Source organism: Somniosus microcephalus, chromosome 22, assembly GCF_052327205.1.
Source record: "Somniosus microcephalus isolate GS21.2 chromosome 22, FLI_Smic_1.0, whole genome shotgun sequence".
Lineage (NCBI taxonomy): Eukaryota > Metazoa > Chordata > Chondrichthyes > Squaliformes > Somniosidae > Somniosus > Somniosus microcephalus.
This window is the reverse complement of record NC_141008.1, coordinates 14,538,238-14,555,390: the sequence shown is the minus strand read 5'-3', so window position 1 is coordinate 14,555,390 and position 17,153 is coordinate 14,538,238. Positions and strand designations below refer to the sequence as shown.

The window sequence follows — 17,153 nt, the reverse complement described above, 5'->3', positions numbered from 1 at the left end:
TTTAAATTGCCGTGGTGGGATTTGAACTTGTGTCTTCTGGATCATTAGTCCAGGCCTCTGGATTACTAACCCAGTAACATAACCACTATCCTACGGTGCCCTCATTGACTGCAGCACTTTACAAGCGGTTGCAATTGCCCTCTGACTCCAGCACTTCACCAATGGCTGCAATTACTTCATTAGGCCTGTATTTAGGCATAAAGGGACTGGCCAGATTAGCAGTAGATAATTACAACCATGCTGCAGACGACCCTTGAGCAACATCAGGGGGATAAGCTAATATATAACAGGAATTCCTTTACCCACAGAACAGAGATTAATTCTTTCATGGAAATGTTTCTCTTTTGTTTGATTTGTGTGTTTTGATCCCAATCTGCTGCTGATGGATTGATTTGTTAGCCTTGAATATAACCAGGCTGTGTCCTCTTACTAACGGCGTGCCTGTTCTCCTCTTCCCTCTTATTCAGCTATCTGTGTTTCCGGTTACTTGGTGGCATGTTGCCATTGCTAACTCTGCCCCAGCTCAAACTTGTTCTCACGGGAGAGGTGATGCGACACTATGGGGACCATGTGGTTTCAGCTCAGGTATGGGCCTTCTCTGTCTGAGTGGTAAGCGTCAGGATTTTTGATTCCTTAAAGACTGTCTCACTTCTAAGTTAAAAGTGTTGATGTGTTTGGGCAATGGAATAAATCGAATAACTATAGATGAAGGAAAGAAACAAAGAACTTGCATTTATGTCGCGCCTTTCACAACCTCAGGACATCCCAAAGCGTTTTACAACCAATGAAGTACTTTTGAAATGTAGTCACGGTTGTAATGTAGGAAACACTGAGACAATTTGCACACAACGAGATCCCACAAGCAGCAATGTAATAATGACCAGATAATCTATTTTAGGTGTTGGTTGAGGGATAAATATTGGTCCGTCTGCTCTCCCAGGTGGACATTCAAGATCCCATAGCACAAGGAAGAAGAGTTCACCCTGGTTAATATTTATCTCATTGCTGTTTGTGGGACCTTGCAATGTGCAGTTTGGTCGTCACAGTGACTACACTTAAAATAGTAATTCACTGGGGTTGTGAAGGGTGCTACAGGTAGACTACCCTTTATCCGGACTTCTGAAAACCGAAACCCTCTAAAAACCGAAGGTTTTTTCGTTCAGCGTAAGTCGTGCGTACGAACGAAAAAACCTTCGGTTTTTAGAGGGTTCCGGTTTCGGAAGTTCGGATAAAGGGTAAGTCGTGCGCACGACCCCCCCGCCGGCCCCGCCGACCCCGCCAGCCCCGACAACTGCCGACCCCCCCCCCCCCCCGCCGGCCCCGACAACCGCCGACCACCCCCCCCCCCCCCCCCCCCCCCCCCGCCGGCCCCGACAACCGCCGACCACCCCCCCCCCCCCCCCCCCCGCCGGCCCCGACAACCGCCAACCCCCCCGCTTCAGAAAGAGCATGAAAATAACACAGGAGCCACAATATCCTAACGTCTCAGTGGACTTACCGATTCATATTTAGAGAAAGAAAGCCAGTGTTGTGACCTTAAGGCTGATGAGCAATTGAACTCACCCAATGGACCCCCGCCGACCCCGACTGACTTACGCTGAGCGTCAGCGTAAGTCGTGCGCACGACCCCCCGCCGACCCACCTTCCGAAATCCGAAATTCTCCTTTATCCGAAACTCGGCTGGTCCCGAGGTTTTCGGATAAAGGGTAGTCTACCTATAAATGCAAGCTATTTCTTTTATTTGAAGTTTTGTTTTTCGAAACTGCAACAAATACCATTAAATCCAATGGCGGCAAGAACAGTCAGTGACAGCTGTCCATCTTTGAGTCAGCATGCCTGGCTGGAGGTAGGTGGGGGGCAGTGTGGCAAAAGAGCCTGGGGGCGGGGAGAAGATGAGGTTTTTTCATGCGGTGAGTTGTGATCTGGAATGCGCTGCCTGAAAGGGCGGCGGAAGCAGATTCAGTAGTAACTTTAAAAAGGGAATTGGAGAAATACTTGAAGGGGAGGACATTAGAGGAAAATTTGCAGGGATATGGGCCCCTCTGATTTTTTTTTTATGCGTAGTCCCTTTAAATTCGCTGTGCGGCTGCACGTGCGCAGGATCTGGTGAGCGGCCTGCGCGGGACCTTGCGATTAGTGCGGGGCCGCGCTCGTTGGCGGGGGACATTGGATATGGGGAAAGTGGAACTAATTGGATAGCTCTGACAAAGAGACGACACTGGCACGATGGGCTGAATGGCTGTACGATTCTATGCTCTTCGTACGCAGCCCAAATCTGGAAGGACCAAGCCTATGATTGTACTTCTGGGTGCTCCTCGTAGTTTATGATGGTGTGAAAAACACCCAACCGTTACTCTTCGCTGAAATCGTAGTGATAGCGCTGGAATGGCCTGTATTGGGTTTTGCTGCCACCAATTGGCATGCACGAGCAGCTTCAAGCGAGAGCATTGATGGTCGAGATTTTAGTTGTTGCTAAGAAGAGACACGACCTGTACGCATCACTGTGCACTTCCCGAGGCGTCTGTGGCAGCTTGTGGGTGTCGATGAAGATTGCCGCTCATGGCCAGGGAGCTGTTGCTCCTGCTGAACATTCTGTGTTCCGAATGGCTCCAGGGTTTTTGTCTCGATAATTGAGAAGCCTGAGTAATAGGCCAGGGCCACAGCGTCGCTGGGTCAAAATCCTGCAACTCCCTACCTGCCCGCAATGTGGCTCCAGGCTCACCACCACCTTCTCAGGGCAACTGCGGACGGGCAATAATTGCCAGCAGCGCCCACATCCCCAGAATAAATAAGGAAAAAACTGTGCAGGCGAACAAAGATTGGGAAGAGTAGGAAAGACTAGATGTAATATCTCCAAGTTTGCAGACGACACAAAGCTGGGTGGGCGTGTGTGCTGTGAGGAGGGTGCCGAGAAACTCCAGTATGATTTGGACAGGTTGGGTGATTGGGCAGAAGCATGGCAGATGCAGTATAACGTGGATAAATGCGAGGTTATCCACTTTGGTGGCAAAAACAGGAAGGCACATTATTATCGGAATGGCAATAGATTGGGAGAAGGGGAAGTGCAACGAGACTTGTGTGTCCTTGTGCACCAGTCGCTGAAGGTAAGCATGCAGGTGCAGCAGGCGGTTAAGAAGGCAAATGGTATGTTGGCCTTCGTAGCGAGAGGGTTTGAGTACAGGAACAAAGATATCTTGCTGCAGTTGTACAGGACCTTGGTGAGACCACACCTTGAGTATTGTGTGCAGTTTTGGTCGCCTTATCTGAGGAAGGATGTTCTTGCCATGGAAGGAGTTCAGCGAAGATTCACTAGGCTGATACCTGGGATGGCAGGAATGACGTATGAGGAGAGATTGGGTCGATTAGGCTTATATTCGCTGGAGTTTAGAAGAATGAGAGGGGATCTCATTGAAACTTATAAAATTCTGTCAGGACTAGACAGACTAGATGCAGGAAGGCTGTTCCCGATGGCGGGGGAGTCCAGAACCAGGGGTCACAGTCTAAGGATAAGGGGTAAGCCATTTAGGACTGAGATGAGGAGGAATTTCTTCACCCAGAGAGTGGTGAGCCTGTGGAATTCTCTACCACAGAAGACAGTTGAGGCCAGTTCATTAAATATATTCAAGAAGGAGTTGGATATATTTCTTAAGGCTAAAGGGATCAAGGGGTATGGGGAGAAAGCAGGGACAGGGTACTGAACTTGGATGATCAGCCATGATCTCATTGAATGGCGGAGCAGGCTCGAGGGGCCGAATGGCCTACTCCTGCTCCTATCTTCTATGTTTCTATGTAGATAAAAGCTGACGTCGTGGTTAGGTGATACCAATCTTGGATTTTCAAAGCCTGCACAGCAGAATGAAAGGAATTTTGTGTTAAGTTGGGGACTTCCACAGTGTTGGGAGACTGAGAAAGAATGGGTTAAAGTAGGAAAAAGTGCAGTTAGTGTTTCTTGGTGCATAGGACGGCATATTTCGGAGATTATGAAGAACGAGGGGGCAGTTCAGAGGACAACTGATCTATAATTTGGAAAAATGGTTATGAAAGCTTGAAATGGAAACGGTTGAAGTTTGAGGGGAGAGAGGGGGCACCCGCCTGTCAGCACAAGTATATTGTCATGTAGCCACTGTTTCAGTGCAGTGGCTTTGAGAAGATCTTCAATGACCTTTATAGAAATTAGCGGAGGCCAGCTGACTTTTAATTTCCTTTGATTCTCACTGAAATGTGGGTTTTTGCAGTCTCGCTGCAAACAGTAAATGTGCCTGCGACCGGTACTAACTGTTAGTCCGCTGACCGTCTGTGGTGGGGACAGAGTTATCATAGCATCTGGTAAGTGGCAGCTGGCAATCCATTAACTGCAATAGCAGTCGGGTAACCAATGAGATCCCCTGGCTCAACCTGCTTCTCCAGTGTGGTTGGAGCCTGTGTGGTTAAGGTGCAAAAATTTAAAGAGACAGTTACCTCGATTGACACACAGCAGAAATGTCGGTGGGCTTTTTCTGTGGGACTTCAGTAGTCTACATTGTCGGAGAGGAGATGACCCCCTTCTCTTATGGTCTTTATTTTGCTGTTGCAGTGGCCGCAATGTAGGATTCCCCCAGATACAGCCTTCTTCTTAGAATACATTCATAGACTGTGTTTTTCTCTAAGCTATCAAAACCTCTCATCTTGTAAACCTCTATTGGGTCACCTCTTAACCTTCTCTATTCCAAGGAGAATAGTCCTAACTTTTCCAACTTCTCCTCATAACTGGAGGCCCTCATCCCTGGCAACATCCTGGTAAACCTGCTCTACCCTTTCTAATGTCTTTACATCTTTCCGGATTGGAAGTTTTCCAATTTCTAATCGGAAGCTTTCACAACCGCCACATTTGCAGCACTTTTGAACACACAGCCCGTACTTCCCTCGGGAAGCAGGAATTTTAATTTTAAAATTCTGTACTTCGCTCCTGTGCCGTGCTGCTGTATATCTACACAAAATGCACTCTGCTCTCTTTCTCGCGCGGTGCCCTCCCCGCGCAGCGCCCAACTTTCCTTTTCTCTTCTCCGCCCCCCCCCCCCCCCCACCCCTCGTGTGGCGCCCCGCTCTCTCTTTCTCCACCCCTCGTGCGGCGCCCCGCGCTTTCTCCCCCCCCCCCCCCCCTCTGTGCGGCGCCCCGCTCTCCAATAGCCCATTTATAGCTTATAATCACTTTGAAACACTGAAGCAGATGTGTGCACCCTCTCAGGTGAACATAAAAGATCCCATGGCACTATTGAATGAGTTCTGCCCAGTGCCTTGGCCAATATTTATCCCACAACCAACATCGCAGACAGATAATAAAAACAGAAAATGCTGGAAATACTCAGCAGGTCAGGCAGCATCTGTAGAGAGAGAAACAGTCCAAAGATGTGCGGGTAAGGTTGATTGGCTATGATGAATTGACCCTTAGTGTTAGGGGGATTAAATACGTGGGGTTATGGGGATAGGGTGGGATATGTGTTGGTGTAGGGGTTACGGGGATCGGGTGGGATATGTGTCGGTGCAGGCTCGATGGGCCGAAATGGCCTCTATCTGCATTGTGGGGTTTCTGTGATTTCTGTGAAACAGTTATCGTTTCAGGTCGATGACCCTTCGTCAGATGATCTGGTCATTACCACATTGCTGCTTGTGGGAGCTTGCTGTGCACAAATTGACTGCCGCGTTTCCTACATTACAACAAGTGACTACACTTCAAAAGTACTTCATTGGCTGCAAAGTACTTTTGGGACATCCTGAAGTCGTGAAATACCCAAACTAGCAGAAGCCTGTACTCTGCCTCAGTGACACTTCTACCATAATGAGGTGCACTAAGCATACATGGTTCTAACTATTGAATCTCTCTCACTGTTCAGCATTCCAGAGCAGTGTCATTGCTCCCTTACATGTTAGTGCAGAGAGAAATTTAAACAAAACACTTGCATATTTCAGGACGTCCCAAAAGTACTTTGCAGCCACTGAAGTACTTTTGAAGTGTAGTCACTGTTGTAATGTAGGAAACGCGGCAGTCAATTTGTGCACAGTAAGATCCCACAAGCAGCAATGTGGTCATTTAAAAAAAATTCATTGATGGGATGTGGGCGTCGCTGGCTAGGCCTGCATTTAGTGCCCATCCCTAATTGCCCTTGAGAAGATGGTGGTGAGCCGCCTTGAACCGCTGCAGTCCATATGGTGTAGGTACACCCACAATGCTGTTCGGAAGGGAGTTCCAGGATTTTGGCCCAGCGATAGTGAAGCAACGGCAATACAAGTCCAAGTCAGGATGGTGTGTGGCTTGGAGGGGAACTTGTAGGTGGTGATGTTCCCATGCGTCTGCTGCCCTTGTCCTTCTAAGTGGTAGAGGTCGCGGGTTTGGAAGGTGCTGTTGAAGGAGATTTGGCGAGTTGCTGCAGTGCATCTTGTAGATGGTACACACTGCAGCCACAGTGCGCCGGTGGTGGAGGGAGTGAATGTTGAAGGTGGTGGATAGAGTGCCAATCAAGCGGGCTGCTTTATCCTGAATGGTGTCGAGCTTCTTGCGTGTTGTTGGAGCTGCACTCATCCAGGCAAGTGGAGAGTATTCCATCACACTCCTGACTTGTGCCGTGTAGATGGTGGAAAGGCTTTGGGGAGTCAGGAGGTGAGACACTCGCCGCAGAATTCCCAGCCTCTGGCCTGCTCTTGTAGCCACAGTATTTATATGGCTTGTCCAGTTCAGTTTCTGATCAATGGACCAGATCATCTGACGAAGTGTCATCGACCTGAAACGATAACTCTGTTTCTTCCTCTACAGATGCTGCCTGGCCTGCTGAGTATTTCCAGCATTTTCTGTTTTTATTATCTGTCTGTGATGTTGGTTGTGGGATAAATATTGGCCAGGGCACTGGGCAGAACTCGTTCAATAGTGCCATGGGATCTTTTATGTTCACCTGAGGGCAGACAAGGTCTCTGTTTAATGTCTCATCTGGAATACGGCACCTCCGACAGTGCTGCAGTGGCGAGTCAGCCTAGATTATACGCTCATATTTCTCGAACAGGGCTTGAACCCATGACCTTCTGACTCGGAGGCGAGCGTGCTACCACTGAGTCAAGGCTAAAGAATCACTTAGTGCATCAAGGGAAGCATAATCTATGGGGGAAATTCTGATTAGTGCACAGAGATGTTAAAATGCCTCTTTTTTAAAGTTCAGTCTAGTCCAGCTTTAGCGCTGTTGATGGCCACATAGACAATCTGAGGGCAGCACAGCCACAGTTAGTGGTGTATGCTTTAAAACGTGTTTTGTTCTGGGCGGAATATGGATCCTTGAACACTTGGTCATAACATGGCAGGCATACACCGTTACCTTGCTGAATCTGTGTGAGGCCTGCGCTCACCTAGCCAGGTGGGCTGCCGCTGGTCTAGCAGTAGAAGTACCCTGGGCTAAACGAACTGACCTTTAACGAGATGGCGCCCCAGGAAGTCGTCTCCATTTTGTGGCTACCTGGAGGCCTGTATTAACTGAGCTTGTGGTTATTGTTAACTGCTGTCAGTCCTGTGAGCTGCATTAACCTTTTCACTACTGTTTTATCTCCACTCCACCGAGCACTTTGAATATTCGTGCAATAGAAGTAAATACAAAATGATTCCAGAGCTCTACCATTCTCTTGGTTTGAAGAAGTAGAAGTACAGAGCTCTGGAGTTGAAAGTACCACTGGTTGAAGGCCTAAAGCCTTTTTTACCCTGACCCCCCCCCCCCCCCCCCCCCCCCCCGCCCAAATATTCTTTTGTAAAGCCTGACAGAAAGAAAGGGTTCCAAAGGCTGCTGCTGGTGTCTGCCGATGGAGCTGGGGTGCGGCACCAACACCTGGTGACCAACTGAAGCTCTACAGCAGCGTATCCCTCTGTCAGGTTTTTATCCCCCCTCCCAATTCTAAAAAGGGCTCAAAGTTAAGACCGAATTATTGAAATGGAAGTTAGAGAAAGGAAAGACAGAGAGGAAATAGAAAATTGAGGAGACGGGTTAATGTTTCGCCCCATCAGTTCAGGTGAAAACTGTCACTAAAATGTTTTTAAAAAGTTCCATCTTTGCGACAGACCTGCAATGTCTTTTCAACATTTTCATGTATCAGCGAAGAAAATGTGTGTGCACGTCTGTCAGTATGTATATGTATACATGTGCTTGTATATGTGAACATGTATGTGCGTATGTATACTTGAGCACAGGAATCTAGGCTGGCACTCCAGCTCTGAGGGAGTGCTGCACTGTCAGAGGTGCCGTCTTTCGGATGAGATGTTAAACCATGACAATATTTGGAAGAAGAACAGGGGCCTGTGTTGTCAGATGGCTTGTCTGACATCCAGTCCTGGATCAGCCAAAATTTTCTCCAACTAAACGTTGGGACGACCTAAGCCATTGCCTTCAGCCCCTGCCACAAACTCGGTTCCCTAGCCACAGATTCAATCCCCCTTCCTGGGGGAAACAGGGTTGTCCTGTCGCTAATCCTGCTGAAGATCATTAATTAAAACATGTATTTTTCAGCTCCCAGACCGGTTCAAGTTTGCACCAGAAATGGAGACGTACGTTGACTCATTCCTTGAAAGCACCCAGGATGTGGAGAAACAGTTTGCGGTGATAACAGGGTTCTCGTGTCTCACTAACCAAGGCTACCCCGTGATCCCCAGCTACTGGAAGGTGGTCCGTCACCTGCAGCCCTCGGTTTTGTTGAAATACGTTGACTGGTTAAAAAATATGTTCATCAGCCCGGATCTCGGCACCTGCATAGACTTCAGCACCAAACGGCAGAAGGAGAACAAGGAGCGAGCTGACCTGTGAGTTGGGTTTGTACATTAAAGTTTAACCAACTGCACTGTTATACCGCAGTGAAACAGGCGATGGCGCTAGATGGCCAGGGAGCCGGGCCTGCTATTGGCACGAGGTCTTTGCATAAGAAAATGTTTAAAATGTTTCTTTTTGTACCTCACTTATTGACTAGTAAGGAGTGAAACCCAGTGGCAATCGTGTGTTTTGAAGGGCTTGTTTAGAGGGGATTTGAGGGGAAATGTCTTCACCCAGAGGGTTGTGGGGGTCTGGAACTCACTGCCTGAAAGGGTGGTAGAGGCAGGAACCCTAACCACATTTAAGAAGTACTTGGATGTGCACTTGGGATGCTCTAACCTGCAGGGCTACGGACCAAGAGCTGGGAAGTGGGATTAGGCTAGATAGCTCTTTGTCGGCCGGCGCGGACACAATGGGCCGAAATGGCCTCCTTCCGTGCTCTGGCTTTCTATGATTCTATGATTGTGAGTTTAGCTGATTCAGAGCCTCATTAATAATTTAAGAAACTCCCCAAGATATGGAAGAGACTGATTGGTGGTTTTAAGATATCCGTCAGGACTGAACATAGGAACAGGAGGAGGCCATTCAGCACCTCCAGCCTGTTCTGCCACTCAATCAGATCATGGCTCTCTCTAGCTGTATTCGCTCCATATTCCGATGCCATTACCCAACAATGATCATTGCTGATCTCCAGCACCCACAGCCTTTTGGGGGAGAGCTCTGCCCACGAGCTGCATTTGCCTTTATCTCCATCCCTGGTCCAGGGTGAAACTTCTGCACAGGTGGATTTGAGTTTGACTTCAATCTCAAGCGATGGGAGTAAAGTAATGAAGAGGATTGGTTTAACAGTTGTGGAGAAGGGCCCAGCCTGAAACATTGACTTGTCTGTTTCCAGCCCTTTCTGTTTTTTAAGAGAATAGGTAGGGCTGGTGTATAGAGAGATTTGCCAGGATAGAAAAGCAGACCACAAGGTTGTGAAGTTGAAAAGCTCCAAACATAACCCCATAAATAAGGTAATCTTTAGAGTAAATGGGGGTGGAATTTGACTTGGGCGGCAGTGTAAAGCGGGCGACAGCAAATTAGCCGTCCGGTTTAAACCCGACCCCAATTTCCACTGATTTCAACAAAGATTGTCAGGCGGGGGCGGGGGGGGGGGGTGGTTGTAAAAACGGGCGGCCAATTCGTTATCCTCCGTCTCGTGCTACCACCCAGGTCTAATTTCACTCCCGATAAAGACTAGGCTATATTATGTAAAGACCAGGGATGGGCAATAAATGCTGGCCTTGCCAGTGACGCCCACATCCCATAAACACATTTTTTTTAAAAACTACTAGAGTAAATGTTAAATAAGTGGAATTGAGTTGGGATTCATCTGAGCTTTGAAGGGCATGGGTAGAAAAAAGATGGATGATGGAGTAAGTGGGATGGGTTGAATGGCCTTCTCTTGTCCCTCTGTTCTTGTGTTCATTGTCACCTGTATAGTCACTCCTGGTGCCTCCTGTATGAGGCCACAATAACAATACTGTGGAGGAGGAATTCCTAGAGTGTATACGGGATGGTTTCCTGGACCAATATGTCGAAGAACCAACTAGAGATCAGGCCATCTTAGACTGGGTATTATGTAATGCGAAAGGATTAATTAGCAATCTTGTTGTGCGAGGCCCCTTGGGTCGGAGTGATCACAATATGATAGAATTCTTCATTAAAATGGAGAGTGAAGTAGTTGATTCAGAGACTAGGGTCCTGAATTTAAATAAAGGAAACTATGATGGTATGAAGCACGAGTTAGCTAGGATGGATTGGGGAACGTTACTTAAAGGGTTGACGGTGGATAGGCAATGGCAAGCATTTAAAGATCGCATGGACGAACTACAGAATTTGTTCATTCCTGTTTGGCATAAAAATAAAACAAAAAAAGGTGACAACTGTGGCTAACAAGGGAAATTAGGGATAGCATAAGATCCAAGGAGAGGACATGTAATTTGGCCAGAAAAAGCAGCAAACCTGAGGATTGGGAGCAGTTTAGGATTCAACAAAGGAGGACAAAGGGATTAATTAAGAGGGGGAAAATAAAGTATGAGAGTACGCTTGCAGGGAACATAAAAACTGACTGTAAAAGCTTCTATAGATATGTGAAGAGAAAAAGATTGGTGAAGTCAAGCGTAGGTCCCTTGCAGTCAGAATCAGGGGAATTTATAATGGGGAACAAAGAAATGGCAGACCAATTAAATACATACTTTGGTTCTGTCTTCACAAAGGAGGACACAAATGACCTCCCAGAGATGTTTGGGAACATACGGTCTAATGAGAGGGAGGAATTGAATGAAAGTTAAGTATTTGGGATTCTGTTGGTTTAAGAAGAGTAAAACAAGGTTACACTGCAGTAGGAGTAAATTGGCACAGCAGGCAGTGAAAACCAGTTTTCTAACCAATCAGCAGGGGTGACTCATTTGGCTGTAAACAAACAAACAGTATAAAAAGACCATTGCTAGTGCGAGGTCAGCAGAGAGTGCTCTGAGTTTGGGTAAGTGAGTTAGGGTAAGTGGGGTGTTAGGTCCTCTTTTCAAACTTTATCTCTGTGGGTTGCAGTTAATAAGGCCTTTCTGGTGCAGAGTGACTGTTGGTAAACCATTTAACTGGTGTAATTAGAGAGATTGATTTAATTTAAATCCAATAAATTAAAGGGGATACTAGCATCTATAATCGGGCAGAGGGTGTCCATAACTAACAATAAAAAATTTAATTAATTACATAGAATGGAGCAGGTGATGTGTTACTGTTGCGAGATGTGGGAGCCGGTGAACCCCATTGAGGCTCACGGTGATTATGTCTGTGACAAGTGTCTGCTGCTACAGGAACTCCAGCTCTGTGTTGATGAGCTGGAGTCTGAGCTTCAGACACTGCGACACATCAGGGAGGGGGAGAAGTACCTGGACTCTGTGTATCAGGAGGTGGTCACACCTATGAAGTTAATTAATTCAGATGTAGCCCATAGTCAAGGACAGGACGGTGTGACTACGAGTGAGGCAGGTACGGGGATCCAGGAGGTAGTGTTGGAGGAGCCGCAGCCCTTGCTCTTGTCCAACAGGTTCGAGGTTCTTACTCCCTGTGGGGACAGGAGCAGGGACTGCAGGGAGGATGAGCAACCTGGCCACAGCACCGTGGAACGGGGGGCCATTCAAAAGGGGGGAGTAAATAGAAATATTGTAGTGGTAGGGGATAGTATTATTCGGGGGATAGATAGAGTTCTCTGCAGCCGAGAGCGAGAGTCCCGTAGGCTGTGTTGCCTACCCGGTGCCAGGGTTAAGGACATCTCCTCTGGGCTGGAAAGAAACTTGCAGTGGGAGGGGGTGGATCCAGTTGTCGTGGTCCATGTTAGTACAAACGACATAGGACTAGGAAGCCGGTTCTGTTAAAGGAGTATGAGCAGCTAGGGGTCAAATTAAAAGACAGAACCTCAAGGGTAATAATCTCTGGATTATTACCTGAGCCACGAGCGAATTTGGCTAGGACAAATAAAATTAGAGAGTTAAATGCGTGGCTCAAAGACTGGTGTGGGAGAAATGGGTTTTGCTTCCTGGGACACTGGCACCAGTACTAGGGCAGGAGGGAGCTGTTCCGCTGGGACGGGCTTCACTTGGCCAGTGCTGGGGCTAGAGTCCTGGCGGATCATATAACTAGGGCTGTAGAGAGGGCTTTAAACTAACTAGTGGGGGGGAGGTTCCTAGAGAGCAAATAATAAAAATGACAACAGAGAAGGTCATAGACTTAGATAGCAGTGGGGAAATTAAAAGCCAGAGCGTGTCAGGAAGGGGCAGAAGGTATGGAGTAAAAGGTAAAGTAATAAAAAGGGCAAAAGCAGGAACTAAGTGTCACAAAACATATTTGAAAGTTCTCTATTTGAAAGTTCTCTATCTGAATGCACGTGGCATTCGTAACAAAATAGACGAGTTAATGGCACAAATAACTACATATGGGTATGAGCTTGTGGCCATTACAGAAACATGGCTGCAGGGTGACAATGCCTGGGAATTAAACATACCAGGTTATTTAACGATCAGGAAGGACAGGCAGGAAGGAAGGGGAGGTGGGGTGGCTATGTTAATAAAGGAAGGAATCACTGTACTACAGAGAAATGATATTGGGTCAAAAGATCAGGATAATGAAACAGTTTGGGTGGAGATAAGGAATAATAAGGGGGAAAAAAACACTAGTGGGCGTAGTCTATAGGCCTCCGAACAGTTGCAACTCTGTTGGACGGAGTATCGATCAGGAAATAGTTGAGGCTTGTAATAAAGGAACATCTATAATTATGGGGGATTTTAACTATCATATTAATTGGACAAATCAAATTGGGCAGGGCTGCCTTGAGGATGAGTTCATTGAGTGTATTAGGGATGGGTTTCTTGAGCAGTATGTAACTGAACCGACCAGGGGGCAAGCAACCTTAGGTCTGGTCCTGTGTAACGAGACAGGATTAATTAAAAATGTCCTAGTCAAGGATCCCCTTGGAATGAGTGACCATAACATGGTTGAATTCCGTATTCAATTAGAGGGTGAGAAGGTTGGATCTCAAACAAGCGTGCTAAGCTTGAATAAAGGAGACTATGAAGGTATGAGAGCGGAATTGAGTAAAGTGGATTGGGAAAATAGATTAATGGGTAAGACAATACATGATCAGTGGTGTACATTTAAGGAGTTATTTTACAACTTCCAAAAAATATATATATTCCACTGAGAAGAAAAGGGTGTAAAAGAAAAGACAGCCATCCGTGGCTAAGTAAAGAAATTAAGGATAGTATTCGACTAAAAACAAGGGCATATAAGGTAGCCAAATCTAGTGGGAGGATAGAGGATTGGGAAAACTTTAAAAGACAGCAAAAGATAACAAAAAGATTAATTAAGAAAGGGAAGATAGATTATGAAAGTAAATTAGCAAAAAATATAAAAACAGATAGTAAGAGTTTTTATAGTTATATAAAAAGAAAAAGGGTGGCTAAAGTAAATGTTGGTCCCTTAGAGGATGAGACCGGGAAATTAATGGTGGGAAATATGGAGATGGCAAAAACACTGAATTAATATTTTGTATCAGTCTTTACAGTAGAGGACACTAAGAATATCCCAACACTGGACAAACAGGGGGCTATAGGGGGGGAGGAGCTAAACACGATCAAAATCACTAAGGAAGTGGTACTCAGTAAAATAATGGGACTCAAGGCGGATAAATCACCTGGACCTGATGGCTTACATCCTAGGGTCTTGAGGGAAGTGGCGGTAGGGATTGTGGATGCATTGGTAATAATTTTCCAAAACTCCCTGGACTCGGCAAAGGTCCCGGCAGACTGGAAAACTGCTAATGTAACACCCTTATTTAAAAAGGGCAGTAGACAGAAGGCTGGAAACTATAGACCGGTTAGCCTAACATCTGTGGTAGGTAAAATTTTGGAGTCCATTATTAAGGAGACAGTAACAGGACATTTAGATAATCATAATTTAATAGGACAAAGTCAGCATGGTTTTATGAATGGGAAGTCATGTTTGACAAATTTGCTGGATTTCTTTGAGGAAGTAACATATAGGGTGGATAAAGGGGAACCAGTGGACGTAGTGTATTTAGACTTCCAAAAGGCATTTGACAAGGTGCCACAGAAAAGATTATTGCTTAAGATAAAAAATCACGGGATTGGGGGTAATATTCTGGCATGGATAGAGGATTGGCTATCTAACAGAAGGCAGAGAGTTGGGATAAATGGTTCACACTCAGACTGGCAATCAGTAACTAGTGGTGTTCCGCAGGGATCAGTGCTGGGTCCCCAACTCTTTACAATCTATATTAACGATTTGGAGGAGGGGGCCGAGTGTAACATATCAAAGTTTGCAGATGATACTAAGATGGGGGGGAAAATAGTGAGTGAGGAGGACATAAAAAACCTGCAAGGGGACATAGACAGGCTAAGTAAGTGGACAGAGATTTGGCAGATGGAATACAATACTGGAAAGTGTGAGGTTATGCACTTTGGCAGGAAAAATCGTAGAGCAAGTTATTATCTTAATGGCAAGAAACTGGAAAGTGCTGAAGTACAAAGGGATCTGGGGGTCCTAGTGCACGAAACTCAAAAGGTTACTATGCAGGTGCAGCAAGTGATTAAGAAGGCCAATGGAATGTTGGCTTTCATTGCTAGGGGGATAGAATATAAAAATAGGGAGGTATTGCTTCAGTTGTACAAGGTATTGGTGAGACCGCACCTGGAATACTGCGTACAGTTTTGGTGTCCATACTTAAGAAAGGACATATTGCTCTCGAGTCAGTACAAAGAAGGTTCACTCGGTTAATCCCGGGGATGAGGGGATGGACATATGAGGAGAGGTTGAGTAGATTGGGACTCTGCTCATTGGAGTTCAAAAGAATGAGAGGCGATCTTATTGAAACATATAAGATTGTGAAGGGGTTGGATCGGGTGGATGCGGGGAGAATGTTCCCGATGATGGGTAAAACTAGAACTAGGGGGCATAGTCTTAGAATAAGGGGCTGCTCTTTCAAAACTGAGAGGAGGAGGAACAACTTCACTCAGAGGGTGGCAGGTCCATGGAATATGCTGCCCCAAAAAGCTGTAGAAGCTACATCATTACATAAATTTAAAACAGAAATAGACAGTTTCCTAGAAGTAAAGGGAATTAAGGGTTACGGGGAGCGGGCAGGAATTTGGACATGACTCTAGGTTTGGATCGGTCATGGCCCTGTGGGTAGCGGAGCGGGCCCAGGGGCCGTGTAGCCTGATCCTGCTCCTATTTCGTGTGTCTAATTCTGTTAGATTCAGGAGATGGTTCTGTGATAGTAGATTGGCGGTTAGGATCAGATCAGCCATGATCTTATTGAATGGCGGAGCAGGCTCGAGGGGCCGATTGGCCTACTCCTGCTCCTATTTCTTATGTTCTTATATGTTCTAAATCCGTATTTGTAGGGAAATTGACGGGATTGAAGGCCGATAAATCCCCAATGCCTGATAATCAACATCCTAGGGTACTTAAGGAAGTGGCCCTAGAAATAGTAGATGCATTGCTGGTCATCTTCCAAAATTCTATAGACTCTGGAACAGTTCCTATGGATTGGAGGATAGCTAATGTAACCCCACTATTTAAAAAGGATGTTGGAGAAAAAATGGGGAATTATAGACCGGTAAGCCTGACAGCGGTAGTGGGGAAAATGCTAGAGTCCATTATAAAAGATGTAATAGCAGAGCACTTGGAAAACAGTGATGGGATCGGACAAAATTTACATGGATTTACAAAAGGTAAATCATGCTTGACTAATCTGGAATTTTTTTGAGGATGTAACTGGTAGCATAGATAAGGGAGAACCAGTGGATGTGGTGTATTTGGACTTTCAGAAGGCTTTTGCTAAGGTCCTGCATTAAGAGATTGACGTGTAAAGTTAAAGCACATGGGATTGGGGGTAAGGTATTGTCTTGGATAGAGAACTGGTTGGCAGACAGGAAGCAAAGAGTTGGAATAAATGGATCTTTTTCCGAGTGGCAGGCAGTGACTAGTGGGGTACCACAGGGATTGGTGCTAGGACCCCAGCTATTCACAATATATATAAATCATCTAGACAAGGGAACTAGATGTAATATCTCCAAGTATGCAGATGACACAAAGCTGGCTGGGTGTGTGTGCTGTGAGGAGGATGCAGAGAAACTCCAGTACGATTTGGACAGGTTGGGTGATTGGGCAGAAGCATGGCAAATGCAGTATAATGTGGATAAATGCGAGGTTATCCACTTTGGTGGCAAAAACAGGAAGACAGATTATTATCTGAACGGCAATAGATTGGGAAAAGGGGAAGTGCAACGAGACCTGGGTGTCCTTGTGCACCAGTCGCTGAAGGTAAGCATGCAGGTGCAGCAGGCGGTTAAGAAGGCAAATGGTATGTTAGCCTTCATAGCGAGGATTCGAGTACAGGAGCAAGGATGTCTTGCTGCAGTTGTACAGGGCCTTGGTGAGACCACACCTTGAGTATTGTGTGCAGTTTTGGTCACCTTATCTGAGATGGGATGTTCTTGCCATGGAGAGAGTGCAGTGAAGATTCACCAGACTGATTCCTGGGATGGCAGGAATGACGTATGAGGAAAGATTGGGTCGATTGGGCTTATATTCGCTAGAGTTTAGAAGAATGAGAGGGGATTTCATTGAAACTTATAAAATTCTAACAGGACTAGACAGACTAGATGCAGGAAGGATGTTCCCGATGGCGGGGAGTCCAGAACCAGGGGTCACAGTCTAAGGATAAGGGGTAAGCCATTTAGGACTGAGATAAGGAGGAATTTCTTCACCCAGCGAGTGGTG

At 46.3% G+C, this 17,153-nt stretch overlaps 1 protein-coding gene across 1 annotated transcript in view; it reads left to right on the top strand.

Moving 5' to 3' along the window:
- The window catches only part of mybbp1a (MYB binding protein (P160) 1a), a 108,870-nt gene that overhangs the window by 27,016 nt on the left and 64,701 nt on the right, over positions 1-17,153 (top strand). The window contains exons 8-9 of the mRNA XM_085964198.1: positions 468-585; positions 8,514-8,803. Of these exons, the coding sequence (XP_085820324.1) occupies positions 468-585; positions 8,514-8,803 (408 nt within the window). The remainder of the gene's footprint in view (positions 1-467; positions 586-8,513; positions 8,804-17,153) is intronic.